General features: G+C 47.5%; 1 protein-coding gene across 4 annotated transcripts in view; it reads left to right on the forward strand.

Annotated features, from left to right (window-relative positions):
• LOC119461666 (glutamate receptor ionotropic, kainate 2-like) overlaps positions 1 to 17,575 on the forward strand; it is a 190,300-nt gene that overhangs the window by 171,435 nt on the left and 1,290 nt on the right. For all 4 annotated transcript variants that reach the window (XM_049671861.1, XM_037723040.2, XM_049671863.1 and 1 more), the window contains one exon: positions 3,816 to 4,132. In XM_049671861.1, coding sequence (XP_049527818.1) covers positions 3,816 to 4,084 — 269 coding nt within the window. In that variant the 3' untranslated portion in view covers positions 4,085 to 4,132. The remainder of the gene's footprint in view (positions 1 to 3,815; positions 4,133 to 17,575) is intronic.

Consider the following 17,575-nt stretch of genomic DNA (forward strand, 5'->3'; position numbering starts at 1 on the left):
GCAATGCCACTGGCGGTGGTGCTCATTACCCGAGCGTTGTGAGACGCCTAGTAGTGGGCAGGGTGGTGTTCCTTCTGTAGCAGATGCCTTGCGTGAGGCCTTGCAGGAAAACTGAAGAACGCATAAGCTTCGCCTTTAAGAGTGAAACGCGATAGCATTCAAAGATCCCTGACTGCTTCTCATGCTTCCGGCAACTGCAGCTTATGTAACCGTAATGTTTACCGGGAAACACTGGCGGCGAACGCTATGCACGAAGGCGAGCTTGCTGGTCGGGTAGCGGCCTCTCGCGTGGGCCGACTTCGGAGGTAGTGAGCAGCAGCGCCCAAAAATTACATCATTTTCAGGTTTATGTTATTGTTTCGCACTTTTAATAATTGAGTCTGAGACGATTTAACATAAAAGGCCTGCGCTGTCGGTGTTATGTTCCATATTATTTGTTTGTGGGCTGCCATTATCAAAATTCTGAGGGATTGTCAAGAACTGTCAACAAGAATTGTCAACTTTGTCAAGAATGTAAGACAAGGCATGAGCAACTTTCATCATAGACCGGTGGGGCAATATAACCCGCAGATACCGCATGTCATGAAGCAATACGTGGCATATACATATACCTAAATATATACGGGATTTTGCTAACTAGCACGCCGGCGCCGCACAACGACACCAGATTTTCTGTGACACGGGGTATTTAACGCTTTCGCGTTAAAATGTCGCACATGCTTTTCATTAGGACACCGTTCCACGAGTTCAAACGCAACACAAAACATTGCCCGTGCTAAAACTTGCAAAAAAAATGACCAAACTTGTAAAATGTTCGTGCATAGTGCATTTGGTAATCCATGGCAGGTCTTTCTCAAAAAATGTATGAGGGTGATGTTGAATAAACTTTTTTAAGATCCAATTTTTTGAGAGAGAATTAGAGGAGTATTCTATGCTTCGTATTCGTGATTTTGCATTAGACGGCACATCCACTGAAACATCTCTAAGGTCGGCGAGATAAAGTTCCTGTTGAAACAAACAAAAACAACTAATGCTGATCTTCGAAATTTCCCGTAAGAACATTCATTTGAGAGCGATTGCCATATACAAGCGACCGGACACGATGGCGTCAAAGCTGCTTTATCTTCAAATAATTAAATTATGGGGTTTTACGTGCCAGAACCACGATCTGATTAAGAGGCACGCCATAGTGGGGGACTTCGGAAATCTGGATCACCTGGGGTTCTTTAACGTGTACCTAAATCTGAGTACATTCGTATTTCGCCCCTATCAAAGTGCGGCCGCCGTGGCCGGGATTTGATCCCGCGGCCTCGTGCTCAGCAGCCCAACATCATAGCCACTGAGCAACCACGGTCGATCTCCTCTATCTTAGCTCTTGTTTTAGAGTCGTTACACTTTCTACTCCAAGCTTGGAGCTATGCGTTTGTAGGGCTCGAGCTTCCAATGAGGCATTAGCAAGAACTGAAAGGGTGAATCAAAAACACAATATATATATATATATATATATATATATATATATATATATATATAACGCCTAACGCTTAATATATAACGCCTAATATATATATATATATATATATATATATATATATATATATATATATATATATATCTATATGAAACCTAACGCCGCCACCAGCTGGTGGCGGCGCTAGGCTTCGATCAGATGCTGGGGAAGGGTAGTGTAAACTGGTAGGCGTGCGTGGTGGACGTGGCGTATAGAGAACGGGCTGTCTAAAGGCTGGGCAGATATGAGTAAGGGCTCTCGTTGGCATGTGGCGGAGTTGTTGCAAAATCGCCCCGGGATGACGCGGGATGCTGCAGCTGTAGCACACCGCAAGAGGTCGACACACCCTCGGTAGCTCAGAGTAGGCAGTCCTCTCAGAAGGCATATTCCATAGCAGTATTGCTCTTCATGGGGACGGTAGCCAGCCGACATTTGTTGAGAAAAACGAGGTGAGGGAAACCGCCGTTCGTAATTGGACGGTGTCCGATATGGGTATCCAAATCGCAGTGTTCTTTCGTATTCATCGACATCTGCTGCAAAAACTGATGGCTGCCATGGGGTCGCAGCGGCCGACGTTCGCGCGCGTTCTCTCTCTCTTGCATAGCCGTCCTGAAAGTCGCTGGATCAATGAGAGATTTGCTTACATGCATCGAAGCAGTTCTTCTCTTACAATCTGGCGTATTGTCAACGAGAGGTGATTAGGAGACATTGCGTCTACACTAGCCACTGTTGGGACGTTAGACAGACGGCCTAATTTCGGGGCTATCCGTCGCATCTTCAGCGTTTCATATGTGCGACAGTGCTGCATCACGTCGGACACGGTGTTCAGGTCTCTTTGCCAATCAAGAAATTGTACACGAAATTGCACACGCAGAACGTGTCCAACCTTGTCCTCTTCAGTCATCCTGGGATTCACTATCTTGCACAGCTTCAAAACTTATTCTATATATGTAGTAGATGTCTCCCCTGGAAGCTGTGCCCTCTGAGCCAATGTCTGCTCCGCTCGCTTCTTCTTCGCATTAGAATCGCCGAAGAACTTCTGCACTTCCTCCACAAAACGATCCCAAGTTGTGAACATGTCCTCGTGGTTTTCATACCACATGAGAGCGGTGTTAGCCAAAATACACGACTGAGCTGCGCTGCCGGGTCCCAGCCTTTGCTTCTGCTCATCCGCTTATATTTCTTGAACCACTCGTCGACGTCTTCTCCTAAGGTCTCGCGTAACGGGGCAGGGCAGACCACTGGGGCAGCGGGTTGTGGTTGTGGTGGTCCTTCTTTCGGCATAATGAAGATGGGCTGTAGCGTCCGGTTGCGAAGTTCCAGATTTCCTGTTGTACTCCGCAGCTTTACCAATTGTGAAGGGGGTTTATTCGAGTCGCATAGCAGCAGTGACAAACGCAGCAGCAGCAGGTAGGGCGTAGCCAGAGAGCGAACTGGGTATGAGCGACACAAAGGCAACGGCACTTTTCGGCGCGCCGATCTTCTTCCTCACAATCGTGCTTCCTTTCGTCCAAGCTCCTTCCAAAGTACCATGCCCCCCCCCCCCCCCCCCCCCCCGTGGTTGCGCAATTACGTGGTAGAACCCATGCCACCATCGTCCGCTCTCCGTTTTCTCGGGCGAGAGACAGTGCACATTGACAGGCTCAAGCCGTACTACGACCCGCTGACTTCTTCCTAGGTCGCAAGGATGGCTACTCTTCTATTTCGAGGGTGAGCGTGAGGAAGAAGAGTGGCACGCCGAAAATCCCCGTTGCAATCAATCGTGTGGCTCTGGCCAGTTCACTCTCTGGCGACGCCCAACCTGCTGGTGCTGCGTTTGTCGCTGATACTATAGGACCGAAATAAATCCCTGTTACAATATTATATGTTACAATGTTATATATATATATATATATATATATATGCTGAAAGGAACGATGGCAGCCTTCCCTCTTCAATTCACAATGCCCACTGTAACATATCCGCAAAAATTATGATCAACGGATTGAAGTTATTTCGTGCTTCGTACAACTGAATATACGAAAAAAATGCCATCGAGTGCAGCTTTATTTGGTTAAGGGTACTAAAGGAAGTTTTAGAGGCTCCATAGAGTGTTGACTACGTAGACAGAAGGCTCCTTTTGCTCTAGTTACTAGGATGCGACAACTCTACTCATATTCACAGCACTTTTTGTCAACTCTATAGCAACACAAGGCAGTAAATCTGAAAAGTGTACAAACACTCCACCGCCATTTCTATGCTAAACATACGATTTGATGGTGACTTACGCGAGCCCTTCAAATTATGTTTTCCATGACCACCCCGACAGGGTCGCCGTACCGGAGCTTCTTCTCGTCGGCCATTCTGCGGCTACAAGAGAACGGAACCTTGCACATGTTGAAAGAGCGCTGGTGGAAAGTGCGGGATCCAAACAGGCACTGCCCCGAGGAAGACGGTCCATCTAGGCCAGGTTCGGCCAGCGAGTTGGGACTACCCAAAGTGGGTGGCGTCTTCGTGGTTCTGCTCGCTGGTCTGGGCCTCGCCTGCCTCATTGCCTTCGTCGAATTCTTTATGAAAGTGCGCTCAGCTCGCAGGTGACGGCGACCTCATGGCGGTATCGCTGTAGCGGAGCTTGAAAGAATGAAGGTAAGTCTGCGCCAGAGCAAAATACTTGCAGAATGTTGCAGAAATAAGTTAAAGAATTATTCAGTGATATAGAAGATACATGATACTTGTATTCATGTTACTCGCATATCCTTGGTACGCATGTGTTGGATGACTCAATGCGGTATTTAGAATGACGGAGTATCTGACTGCCCTTGACGTTAGAGGTGATGCTGATATTCAACATCTTATTGAGTTTTTCTTGAGCGTAATTCACTTGTCCTCCTAGAGATTCAGTTGAACTTGTCCTACATTTATGGTGCGGCAGCTGTGCGTAGCCACATTTAATGCGGATTATATTTCACCTACCAGTCGGCAGTACCTAAAACATGGGTTTTCAGTATTTCTTTACAGTTAAACACAAGGCGTGGGTGTTGGTGTTGTTAATAGAGGATATTATTGTCGTAAACGCCACTTGAATCAGGCGCGATGGTTGCAAGAATGTAAGTACTACAATGTGTGTTTTGTCTTTTCGGAAAGATTTGCGTTGATATCAGAAATAAAGTTCCAGATGCTTCTATTGACATTGCATTTTTCAGTCGGTCCTGACTGTCAACAAACTTTTCATGAACACGAACTACTGAACAATACCAAGTTGTTCCCCACTTACAGGCAGGACAAGGTTAGACGATGCGGTGGCGGTGTGCTGGTGTTCGTTACATGCCTTTTTGTGTGGTATCCCATTGCTGCAGACAGCAAGATAAATGTTTTGTGCATCAACATATACTCACTGCCTGTTACCACTCGCCCGAGTGTGAGAACTCCTTCGTAAATGGCTGTGGTGCTCATCGTGATTTAACGTCGTGATTTTCGCAATGACAATTTCCGTCAATACGGGGACATAAACTATAATGAAATATAGTTTTAACTATATAAACTATAATGAAAATACGGGGACATAATGAAATAACCTGTCGGCAACGTCACGGCAGTCCAAAGATTTGAACGATTTCACGCGGTTTTTTAACTTAACCAAATTTTTCACATGCCAACGCGCTATTTGATCACTCTTTATCTCGTCGCAACTTCAAAATCGGAGCTTGGCCGATAAGCATCAGCTATGACAGGCTTAGTAACGTTTGATTATTAAAATTTTGCCTATATATTCGCGTAACGAACGGCCAAGTATCTAAAAAGTATATTTGCGACTACAAAATGCCCAACTTATCAGGTAATATCTCTAAACTACTCGTCGAAAACTTCTACACTTTCTTTGGCAGATGCGCTTCGACTAGATCTGTTGGCGAAAACATGCAGTTGTAAAAGCCTAAAATACTAAGCTTGATTCACATCAAGGCCAGAATTCACAAAAGCTTTTTACGATAGAATTGTTCGTAAGAAATAATTTCAGGCAATCCTGATCCAATTATATAATCATCATTATCATGAGATATATCATTATCTAAGGCGGCCGGTCAATGGCAAAGAGTACTTACGAAAGCAAGGCTTTCTGTATCTGGCCCCAGAAACGTAAGCACTTCGGCTGGTTGCTTCGTGACTTAAGCCGAAACAGCGCAAAACAACATGACGTGATAAACGTACCCTGTTTCTTTCTTTTGCCCTGTTATTGGGCGCGGTTTTCTCTCAAGTCTTGATGGACAAACACGTGCCTCTTGCCTGCATTCAGTGCGATGAAGCACACCCAGGTATACGAACATTTTAAGATTATCTCATAGAATGAAAGGGGCTTTTTGAAAAGTAAAAAATTTGGCGTCTGTATAAAAATGGAAAACGTATTTCACTTGCTTGCGTGAATACGCGGGTCCTCTGCAAACGTTCAAAAATGAAATCGCATCACAGTGGCCTTCTGAAAAGAATTCACAGGAACTTCAAAATTTTTTTGGACGTATACAATTCTAACAAATAAACATTGCAGAATTTGTCACTTGGCGATAGAGATGCCTCAGAGGTGCCACCTAGCTGACCATAAGACGTCATAAATTCCAAACCTTTGCCTGTTTTTATGTGTAAGCATTTTTTGGCGATTACCCCAGTATCATCACGCAAAAAGTGTAATGCCTTGTTCCTGCACAAAAATACGTAATTTGCAAAGTTAAGCAATTTAAACGTTATAATAGCGTACATGTAGATGATGAGTAGCTTTATAAGCGATATGGATGAACTTACACAAAAAAAAAAAACTGAAGAGAGTACTCATAGAGGTACACAAGTCTCCATAGAAAATGCATGGCGAAACATGTAGTAACTGGCCAACTGAAATTGGGGGGTTGGTGATCTTGAAGTTTGGACGTGGTATAAACTGAAATTTGGAGTTGGGGCATGTTCAATTTAATGGTGGGCAAACTTAAATGTAGGAGTGAGTCAACTTAAATTTGTGAGTGTGCCAGCTTGTACTTTGGATATGGGAAACTTGCATTTGGGGGTGTGCCAGCTTGAAGTTTGGGCATGGGCAAACTTACATTTGGGAGTGTGCCAACTTCAAATTTGCAAGTAGGCCAAATTAAATCTGGGGGGGGGGGGAGGAGAAAAACATTTATTTGACGGAATAAATGGGGTTTGTGGTGTGGGGCCGACTTGGTTCATGGGACCTAGTCAAACAGAGGTGGCTGCCATCAGTCTAGGGCGCTACAGGCAGTTGCCACTCACTGCTCCCTGTCATGGGATAACATGAAATTTGCATCTGGGACAACTTACATTTGGGGGCGCGCCGACTTGAAATTTGGGGGTAGGTCAACTTGAAATTTATAAGTAGGTACACTTAAATTTGAGGGTGGGCCAACTTGAAACTTGGGGCAGGCCAGTTCTAAATTTACAAGTAGGCCAACTTAACTGGCGGGTGGGTTAACTGGAAATTTGCACTTGGGACAACATAAATTTAAGGGGGGTCCACTTGAAATTTTGGGTTGGCACAGCTGAAATGTGGGGTTGGGCCAAGTTCAAATTTGTGGCTGGACCTACCTAAATTTGGCGGTGGGCTGACTTCAAATTTGGGTGTGGGCCAACTTGAGATTTTGGCGTGCCGCAATGTCCAATTGAACACTGCTGAGCATCCTTAGAACTATGAACTGCTCGCGGGCAAGTGAACGCATTTCCATTGGGCCTTACCGAGGTGCAGTTAGAATGCAGGCGAGAGCTTGCGGGACAAGGATCGCGCGAATAACACAGGCTTGCTGGAAGGACAGCGAGGGTGACATGGCATGCGGCGGTGCACTCTCCCCTCCCTCAACAGCTCACGCACTACTGCGGCAGCTGGTGTTCTTAAAGCCCCTCCATATTACTACCGCCGTGATAACATGCATGGAAAATTTCTTAAATTTTCTAATGGGTCTCTAGCTTATAGGTCAAAATAAGTTTTACAGTGAAGGTGCTACATGGCATATATGGCACGCCTTGCTATATGGCATACGGTATATTCGGGTTACACTGCCAGATCATTCGATCACTAAAATTGCTCATATCTTGTGTCACTATATGTACTGTGGGAAGAAGAGGACATGGTTGGTGCCCTACGAGACGATAAAGAGGATTCTGGGTTTCGCTTCTCTAAGCAGCCATTAAAATTCATCTGTAAATACCAGTACGCTTCTTCCTTCCCGTAACATTATTGGTGGACGTGCGAGGTAGTCCCTTGCGCAAGACGGAGCTCCGCAGCGGACGTAACCTGGCCGCTATGTCATCCGAAGGGGAGTCTTCAACCGTGGCCCCGTCGACGCCACCGACGGTCATCCTAACCCAGCCCGGCGACCCTGGCATGTTTTCTGGGATTGACAACATTGACGTCGATGACTGGTTGGTAAATAACGAACAGGTCTGCGCCAACAACAGGTGGGATAACACGCTTATGCTGGCCAACGTAATATACTACCTAAAAAAACGGCACGGGTCTGGTTCGAGACACATGAAGAAGGGATTACAAGTTGGGAGCAGCGCAAACAGAAGCTTCGTGATTTGTTCGGCAAGCCCATCGGCCGCCAACGTGCTGCTCAGAAGGACCTTGGGACCCGTGCACAGACGTCCACTGAATCTTACGTGGCCTACATCCAGGACGTCCTGGCTCTTTGCCGCAAGGTGGATAAAAACATGACAGAGGCAGACAAGGTCAGTGACGTTTTAAAAGGCATAGCGGACGACGCGTTTAACCTTCTCGTGTATAAGAACACTACAACAGTCAATGAGATCACTAACGAATGTCGCCGCTTTGAAGAAGCGAAAAGCCGCCGCATGTTCAACAGTTCATGCGTCTACCCAACACCGCTGCTTCATCGACGTGTGAAGACCTTTGTCTTCCGCGTGAGCCCACCCCCTCCAAGAATGTCGTGCGTGCAGTTAGGCGAGAAATTGAAGCAGCGTCTCCTGCCACAGAAGTGACGCAGTGCTTTGACGATTCCCGGCCGCTCATGTCCCTCATTCAATCGGTCGTTCGCCAAGAACTTTCCAATGTGGGTCTGTAATCCATCTGCTACGCCAACCGTCCTGACTTCGCTTCGTCTGCTGCCTCTGCCCCTGTTCACCGGAACCATTGTAGTCCTTACCTGAGCTATGGCAACCCGGCCGAATGGTGCACTCATGATGATCGACCCATCTGCTTCTATTGTGGACGTGTGGGCCATATCTCTCGCCACTGCCGAAGTTCCTGGCCGCCCCTCTCTCGACCAAGCTTTCCCGACTACCGCCGCTCCCCACTGAATCCTCGCCCGTCTGCATCCTCCCGAGTTCGAAGATGCACCTGACAACGCTCGAGTCACTGCGACTAACCGCTCAACATCACCGCACAGTAGCCGCTCCCGCTCACCCCAGCTGCGTCGTTCCCCATCCCCTGCTTACCGTCGCCGCTCTCCTACGGGAAACTGACTAGGGCAGCTCCGGGAAGTGACGTTGCTCTAGCACCCCGGCCTGAAACTCCTCTGTTGACCCTGCCTACTGATCGGAACCTTCTGGAGGTGGATGTGGATCGTTTGCCTGTTACAGCACTCATCGACACTGGGGTGCAAGTTTCCATCATGAGTGCTGACCTGCGAACGCGCCTGAAGAAAGTCCTTACTCCTGCTCCGACTCGACTGCTACAGGTCGCCGACGGTGGAACTCCAGCTGTGCTCGGAATGTGTGCTGCACGTGTCAGTGTCCTCGGACGCCACACGTCCGTTTTGTTTAGTGTGCTCGACCGCTGCCCCCACGATGTGATCCTCGGCTTCGACTTTTTGACCGCCCATTCTGCTCTGATTGACTGTTCAGCCGGTGTTGTTCAACTTGACCTACCCCTTTCCATTGACCTTCCTGCTCAAGCCCCAACTCAGCTTTGTTCTGCGGATTTTATTCCTCTTCTTCCCCAAGCAGCAACCTGCATCACCGTTTTCGCCTCTCCACCTGTTCCTGACCGTGACTATGTCCTTACTCCCTCGACTTCTGTCCTGCTTTCCCACAATGTCTCCTTCCCACACACCGTCATTTCTGTAGCGGCCAATCAGACCTGTCTTCCCATCCTCAATTTCGGCCAGTGCCCTCAGGTACTTCCTCGAGGGATGTCGCTTGCACGTTGTCACCGTCCCGCAAGTGCCATATTTCAGCTCTATCTGTTGCAACATCGTCGACCAGTGCTCGTTCTGTGCCTTCTGCATCTGCCCCGGCCGACGACATTGCAAAGATGATTGCACCGGACCTCGACCCCCAATCCGCCGCAGAGCTCCGTGACCTCCTCGAGTCCTACGCCGACATTTTCGACCTCAACGATCGCTCTTTGGGTCAAACTACGGCTGTGAAGCATCGTATAAATACCGGCGATGCGGCACCTGTTCGCCGTCGCCCATTCCGGATGTCGCCCTCTGAGCGACAAGTTATCCAGAGTGAAATTGACAAAATGCTTGCCAAAGGGATTATTGAACACTCTTCCAGCCCGTGGGCTTCCCCTGTTGTTCTCGTCAAAAAGAAGGACAACAGCTGGCGATTCTGCGTGGACTATCGTCATCTAAACCATATCGCCAAGAAAGATGTCTACCCGCTTCCACGGATCGACGACGCTCTAGATTGTCTTCCCGGTGCCACTTATTTTTCATCAATTTCCCTCTGGATATTGGCAAATTGCCGTGGATGAAATGGACCGTGAAAAGGCCACATTCGTTACACCTGACGCGCTCTATCAGTTTAGGGTAATGTCTTTCGGCTTGTGCAATGCCCCGGTGACCTTTGAACGTATGATGGACATGCTCTTGAGTGGATTGAAATGGTCCATCTGCTTGTGTTACTTGGATGACGTCATCGTATTCTCTCCAACTTTTGCAGCCGATCTTTAACGACTTTCATCTGTGCTTTCTGTTTTTCGCGCCGCTGGCCTGCAGCTCAACTCGTCCAAGTGCCACTTCGGTCACCGAAAAATAACCATGCTCGGACATCTCGTCGATTCGTCAGGCATTCGGCCCGGCCCCGCTAAAGTTCGCGCAGTGCAGAATTTCCCTGTACCAACCTCTGCCAAAGATGTTCGCAGCTTTATCGGTCATTGCTCTTACTTCCGCCGGTTTGTGAGAAATTTCTCGCATGTTGCTCGTCCCCTGACTGACCTCCTCAAGAAAGACGTTCCTTTCTGCTGGGGCTCTGAACAAGCGACTTCTTTCTCGCGCCTCATCACGCTACTCACCACACCTCCTGTTCTCGCCCATTTTGACGCCTCCGTTCCGACAGAAATTCGCACTGACGCCAGTGGAAATGGCATCGGCGCAATTTAGCTCAACGCCAACGTGGGCACAACCACGTTATCGCCTACGCCAGCCGCCTCCACTCCCCAACCGAGCGCAATTATTCGATTACTGAGCGGGAATGTCTCGGCCTAATTTGGCTGTGGGCAAGTTCAGACCTTACATACATGGTCGATCATTTACGGTTACAACCGATCACCACGCCCTTCGCTGGCTTTCTTCCCTCAAGGATCCCACCGGACGCCTCGGGCGCTGGGCCCTACCCCTTCAGGAATACACATACACTGTGGTCTACAAGTCGGGTCCTTTACATAAGGACGCCGACTGCCTGTCTCGTCACCCCACCGATGCACCGAACGATTTAGTGGATGCCGCCCCGATCTGCGTTCTCTCGCTTTCCGCCTTGAGAGACATTGGGGCTGAACAACGACGCGATGAATCGTTACGGCAGCTTATCGAACGCTTGCTCTCTGACCCGTCTGACCCATCCCTTCACATGTTCGTACCACAAAATGACACCCTGCATCGCGCAACATGCACCCAGACGGGCCCGAGCTGCTAATCGTCATTCCGTCTCATCTTCAGCAGACTGTAGTCCAGCAACTGCACGACGTTCCACTGCTGGACATCTTGCCGTCTCTCCGACCTATGACCGAATTCGGCGACGATTTTTCTGGCCCCGTCTCAACCGCTCCGTCCGTCGCTATGTCGCCGCTTGTGAGTCGTGTCAACGCCGAAAACGACCAGCTGTACATCCCGCTGGTCTGCTGCAGCCTCTGGATATACCGACCGACCCTTTTTTTTCGCGTTGGCGTTGACCTTCTCGGACCATTCCCTATATCAAACGACGGAAATAAGTGGATTGCCGTCGCTACGGACTATACCACCCGCTATGCCATTACAAGAGCCCTTCCCACCAGTTGCGCTACAGACGTCGCTGACTTCTTGCTTCACGACGTTATCTTACACCACGGCGCACCTCGTCAACTTCTCACCGAACGCGGATGATACTTTCTTGCCAAAGTCATTGACGACTTACTTTGATCCTGTGCTACTAAATACAAGCTTACTACAGCCTACCATCCTCAAACTAACGGTCTTACTGAACGCCTGAACCGGACAATAACTGACATGCTCGCGATGTATGTTTCCTCCGATCATCGCGGCGGGGACACTGCTTTACCATTTGTCACGTTTGCGTACAATTCCTCGCGCCACGACACAGCTGGCTATTCGCCCTTCTACCTTCTATATGGCCGTGAACCGACCTTGCCTTTTGAGACTCTTCTTTCGACCACACTCGACTCGCCGACAGAGTACGCTCGTGATGTCATAACCACAGCGACCCAGGCACGCCAGATTGCCCGTCTTCGTCTCTCTGCTTCACAGACACGTCAGAAGTGCCGTTACGACCAGCGCCACAGCGACGTCGTATGCGAACCAGGTGCTCCTGTGCTAGTTTGGTCTCCATCTCGACGTGTCGGTCTTTCGGAGAAACTCCTCTCGCGATACTACGGCCCTTATCGCATCCTCCGCCAGGTGACGCCTGTCACGTATGAAGTGTCTCCAATGGATGCTACCGTGCCTTCACCTCTATCTGACATAATCCACGTCAGCCGCCTCAAACCGTTCCTTTCTGGAACCAGTGAGTCGCACCAGTAAGGTGCTTCTTCCGACGGGGGTAATGTCACAGTATGTACTGTGGGAAGAAGAGGACATGGTTGGTGCCCTGCGAGACGAAAAAGAAGATTTTGGGTTTAGCTCCTCTAAGCAGCCATTAAAACCCATCTGTAAATACCAGTACGCTTCTTCCTTCCCGTAACACTTGTCTTACATTCTTGACAAAGTTATTGCTCGGGATTTTGAGAATGGCAGCCAACAAACGTTGTGAAACAAAACACCGACAGCGCCTGCCTGTTACGTTAAATCTTCTCAGACTGAAGTATTAAATGCACGAAACGATAACAGAAACCTGAAAATTATTTACTTTTTTGGCGAGGCTGTGCACGACCTCTGGGATCGGCCCATGCAAGAGGCCGCGTTTCTGCTTGAAAGCGTGCATAGTGTTCGCCGCCAGCGTTTCCCGGTAAACACTACGTTTACATAAGGTGCAGTAACCACAAAAAGAGCGATGGAACAAAATGTTAGGCGTAGCGTCAAGAGATAGGAAGAGAGCGGTGTGGATCAGAGATAAAACGGTGATAGCCGATATTCTAATTGACATTAAGAGAAAGAAATGGAGCTGATCAGGTGGTGGACCATTAGAGTTACAGAATGGGTACGAAGAGAAGGGAAGCGCAGTGGAGGAAGCGTGAGAAGCAGTCAAGGATCTTTGAATGCTATCGCGTTCAACTCTTAAGGCGAAGCTTAAGCGTCCTCCTAATTTTTTTTCGTTTCCGCGTAGAGCACTGCACGGGCCCGGCCCGGGCCCGTTTTTACATTGGGCGGCCCGCCCGAGCCCGATCAAAACATTTATTTTTGCGGCCTGGCCCGCCACCCCTTTACCTTAAGCCCGAGCCCGGCCCGAGCCCGACTCGAAACCGGCCCGAACCCGGCCCGAGATCGAAAAATACATGTTTTTCAGAGTTGAGAAGCCCGAGAATAACTCGCAGAAAGCCCGAGCCCGGCCCGGGCCCGCGTCAATAAAACCCGAGCCCGGCCCGGGCCCGGGCCAAAAGCACACGCCGTGCCCGAGCCCGGCCCGAGCCCGTGAAAAAACTCCTCTACCCGGCCCGGCCCGTGGGCCCGGCCGGGCCGGGCCCGGGCTTTCGGGTAAGCCCGAGCCCGTGCAGTGCTCTATTTCCGCGTCCGTTAGCAAAAATGTGGGCCGATCCTGCAGGTCGTGCAATACCCGCGGATGAGGTGAAGCAGGCTTCAAGAACTCAGCAAAGTGAAGCGAAGAGTGCATACATTATTTGGAACCACCCATAATATATACAGAACAGCATTCGTTTCAATAAAAAAAAACATGCCGAAAACAACCGTCCCGCGAGAAATTCATAAGCGCATTCTATGCCGCTTCTCGGTGCATGCATCCGTGGCGTAATGGTTTCAGCATCGGGCTGCTTTACAAAGAGGTCCTGTGTTCGAATCCTGCCGCCGAACAATTTTAATAATGTTTCTCTATTTATTACACAGTACTTTCTTGACAATGACAACATTACAAAGTGACATAGCCGTTTGAAGCCAGGACGAAGTTCAGGCAAATCCATGTACTTCCCATAATTCCTATGGTGGCTTAATCGCCATGATTGCAGCTTCTATAGACACTCGCGTTGCAGCAGTGCTATGGGTAGGCCACGCAGAGTTAGGGCTCCCGAGGAGCCACAGCGACGAGAAAGCCACGATCAATACCATTAATCTAAAGTAATAAAACGTTTCATACATTCATTAGCAGGTGTAGTGGTTTTGCTACAGCTTCGCTGGACATACACTTTCGCAGGGCCGGGACTGCGAGTGAATATTTTTACAACGTCTGTGACCGGAAGCATGACTTCAGCAGAGCCTACAGTGGCCAAAGTGGCGCAGTATTTAGAACGGGCCCTCAGTCCGATCCATTAAACCTTCGCCCCATATCACTAACAAGCCTGGCATGTAAACCTTTTTCAATTCTCGACTTACCTTCCTATTGACCTTCACTGTTCATTCCAAACGTATGTCACATACATAGACTTCTCTAAGACTTTTGAATGCGCTGAGCACTAAGGGCTAATTTGTTTTTAGTTTCATTTCATTAATGAGCCCCTTAATAGTCTGGATGCAACATAAGGACGTGTCAGGATATCGACGTTAAAAGAGGGTAGTGGGCGTATACAGCCCCAGTATACAACTGCCCTTACAACTGTCATATATCGATCCACCTAATGTTATACAACAATATTACAACTAGTAACAGTATCTATAATATATGAAATAACAAATCAACACAACAAAAAGAAAACATACAGGTAATGTTCAAATCGGGATTGGTGCAAACTGACCGTACAGTTTTTTCTTGTACGAAGTGCGGCCAGAGCATGATGCTGTATCATCGGCTAGTGAGTTCCAAATAGCTACAGCGTCAGGAAAAAAATGATCTGGTAAAAGCTGATCATCAAACAAATATGTGTACAATTCGGTGGGTGTGCTTTAAGTGCTTTTGAGATATCATTAGGTAACATCAATAATGCTGTACTTTTATTTTGGATAATGGTATGCACGACGAAGACAGAGACGGGCAATTTGACGACGCGGTTAGAGTATCGGGAGGAAAAGGAGCAGTTGTAAACTTGTGATGCTGGTTTCGGGGCGAGTATTGTGGGTTGATTGATCTGGACGCTCTTGAGTGGCTTATAAGTTAATTGTCGAAAAGGTTTGTAAGGAATGCCAGATATATGCAGCGTATTCGAGCTTTGGACGGACGAAGGTGAGGTAAGCAAGTTTTATTATTCTGATGAATGCAGACTTCAGATTGCGTCGGGAGTATCCAATAGTTCTGGAAGTTTCGCAGCAAATAATGTAAGTATGCACGTCTGATGATAATGACGGTATCATATGAACATAAAAGTACTTATAGGAAGTGTCAGGGCTTCCAGCCACAGATTTAATACTGTAGGTGTGGTTGATGATGTCACAGTTGCGAGAAATAGCGATTAGTCGACATTTTGATAAGTTAAGGGGATTAATTGCACTATCATGCCGTTGTGGTGTTCTGGTGTGGTCGTCCTGCAGAGGGGTGCTATCGTCAGGCTTCTGGATGGCAAATGTATACTACGCATTCATCTGCAAAAAATAATACTGTATTTTTACGTTAGTAGAGAACTCATTTATGCAGATTAGCAACAGTAGTGGTGATAGAATAGCGCCCTGTACAACTCCAGATGTCACACTAATGAGTGGTGAGGTGCGGTTATTGGCTGAAATGAATTGCAGACGACCTTTAAGGAAGTCCTCAATCCACTTGAATAGGTTAGAAGGTAAGCGACTGCAAGTTATATTTTGCGGGTTATGCAGATAGTGATCAAACCTGTCTGCAATGGCTATGAAGTTGACGTCTCTTTCTAGTTTGTTATCAATGGAAAGTAGTGAGTTGTGCGTGATGTCCGGGAGTTGCATTTTGCAGCAGTAAAATTTTCCAATGACATGTTGATAGGAAAAAAGTGATTTTTTGTAGGTAAGGGGCAAAAGCCATTTATTGCAATATCATGCCATTGTGGTGAGGTCATGCTGCAGAGGGGTGTTATCGTCAGGCTTCTGGATGGCAAATGTATACGACCATGGATGCTATTATGTGCACTAGGAGCGTATTAAACGACCTGCGGTTACGAAAAAAATGGACGGTAAAAAGCAAATCGCTAAACTTCAATGCCCATGTCTTGACTGTCTAATTTGGATTAAGCAATCATGGATGAAGTGTTTTCTAGCACATCGCTTTTGGGTCACAGTTGTTTCCAGCCAGCATTCTGTCTCTACCGAGGTAGTATGCGGAGTACCTCCTGGCTTCGGTCTTGCTGCAATTTCTTTTTTATATTTCTTTACGACTTCCCACTCGACATATCATCATTCATTATCTAATTACATCTAAGACAACTGCGTCTCACACGGTGAAAGTTACGAAAGTGAAGATCAAGTAATAATACAACTCGACCCCAAACTAATAAGGAATGGTGTTGGTGTTGCTTTATGAAAGTAATTATTTGAAGTACACATCCATGCTTGTATCATGAAAATAGTCTTATGTGACGTTTCACGACTCCCGTAATTCATCATGCGTATTGATTGTTGAACCATACAGATACCATGGGAGTACTAATCAGTAGCAAATCAAGATGGGTCTAACAAATTTTAAAGCTTTCAGCCGGTGTTTCAAAATGCCTTAGCTACACCAGAACATTAGTTGTTTTCTCTGCACCATTCCGCAGCCTTGCGTATAAAAACCTCCATTGTTACTTAACCCAAGTAGCGTCCAAGTGAAATCTCCATGATGTTTCCCTCCTTATTGCTCAGGAATTCATTAGGAATCCCGTAGCCAGATTCATCACGTCGCATCACGGGACGAACTATAGTGTAAGCGAAAGTAAAATGACCTGTAGAACTCGAGCACTCACCGCTCAGATGACATATATCAAAACTTTGCTTCTTTCATAAAGTATATCAAAATGTTCCTCACCTGCTGGGTTTAGTACTCATTCCACTCTTTCGGTATATCACGTCATATCTTCAACTCAGTGAGCCCACAACGAATTTGTGCTAAAACCAAACGGGGTTATCAAATCAGTCCTTTCTAATGTCGTCGATATCTGAACCAGCGTACCAGAACCAATTGTCTTTGAGCGTGAGGCTGAAAAAAATCAGGAGGGGGCTAACTATATACTTTTGTCACTATAGTTTCTGACAACCTAAGAACTACGATGAAGCTCCACCCACAAAGACGCTGTGCGCCTGCTCTTTTTCTTCAAAAGAGAGCGTAGCTAGCTGGAGGCGGCTCACACTTCAATAACTTTGCTCTGCTGACATGTATGCTAGGCTAAGTGAAAAATCATTGATAGTTGTTTCAAGCTAAAAGGTACCTCTGGCTGAGCAGTATTATCAGGATCACCGATAAAATTTGCCTACACGTCCAGGTTTCATCCTAAAACCAATGGCAGAAGGACTCATTTCTACGGGGTAAACGGTCGTTTCGTACACGCGAAGCCGCTTGACGTGAAGTAAATAGGTGGTCTTAACTGTCCGCTGCATGTACGCTAATTTTGGTTGAGTTGGAGAAGGTGCATATAACATTTTCGGTCTTATGTTGTCA

Source organism: Dermacentor silvarum, chromosome 8, assembly GCF_013339745.2.
Source record: "Dermacentor silvarum isolate Dsil-2018 chromosome 8, BIME_Dsil_1.4, whole genome shotgun sequence".
NCBI classification, from domain to species: Eukaryota; Metazoa; Arthropoda; class Arachnida; order Ixodida; family Ixodidae; genus Dermacentor; species Dermacentor silvarum.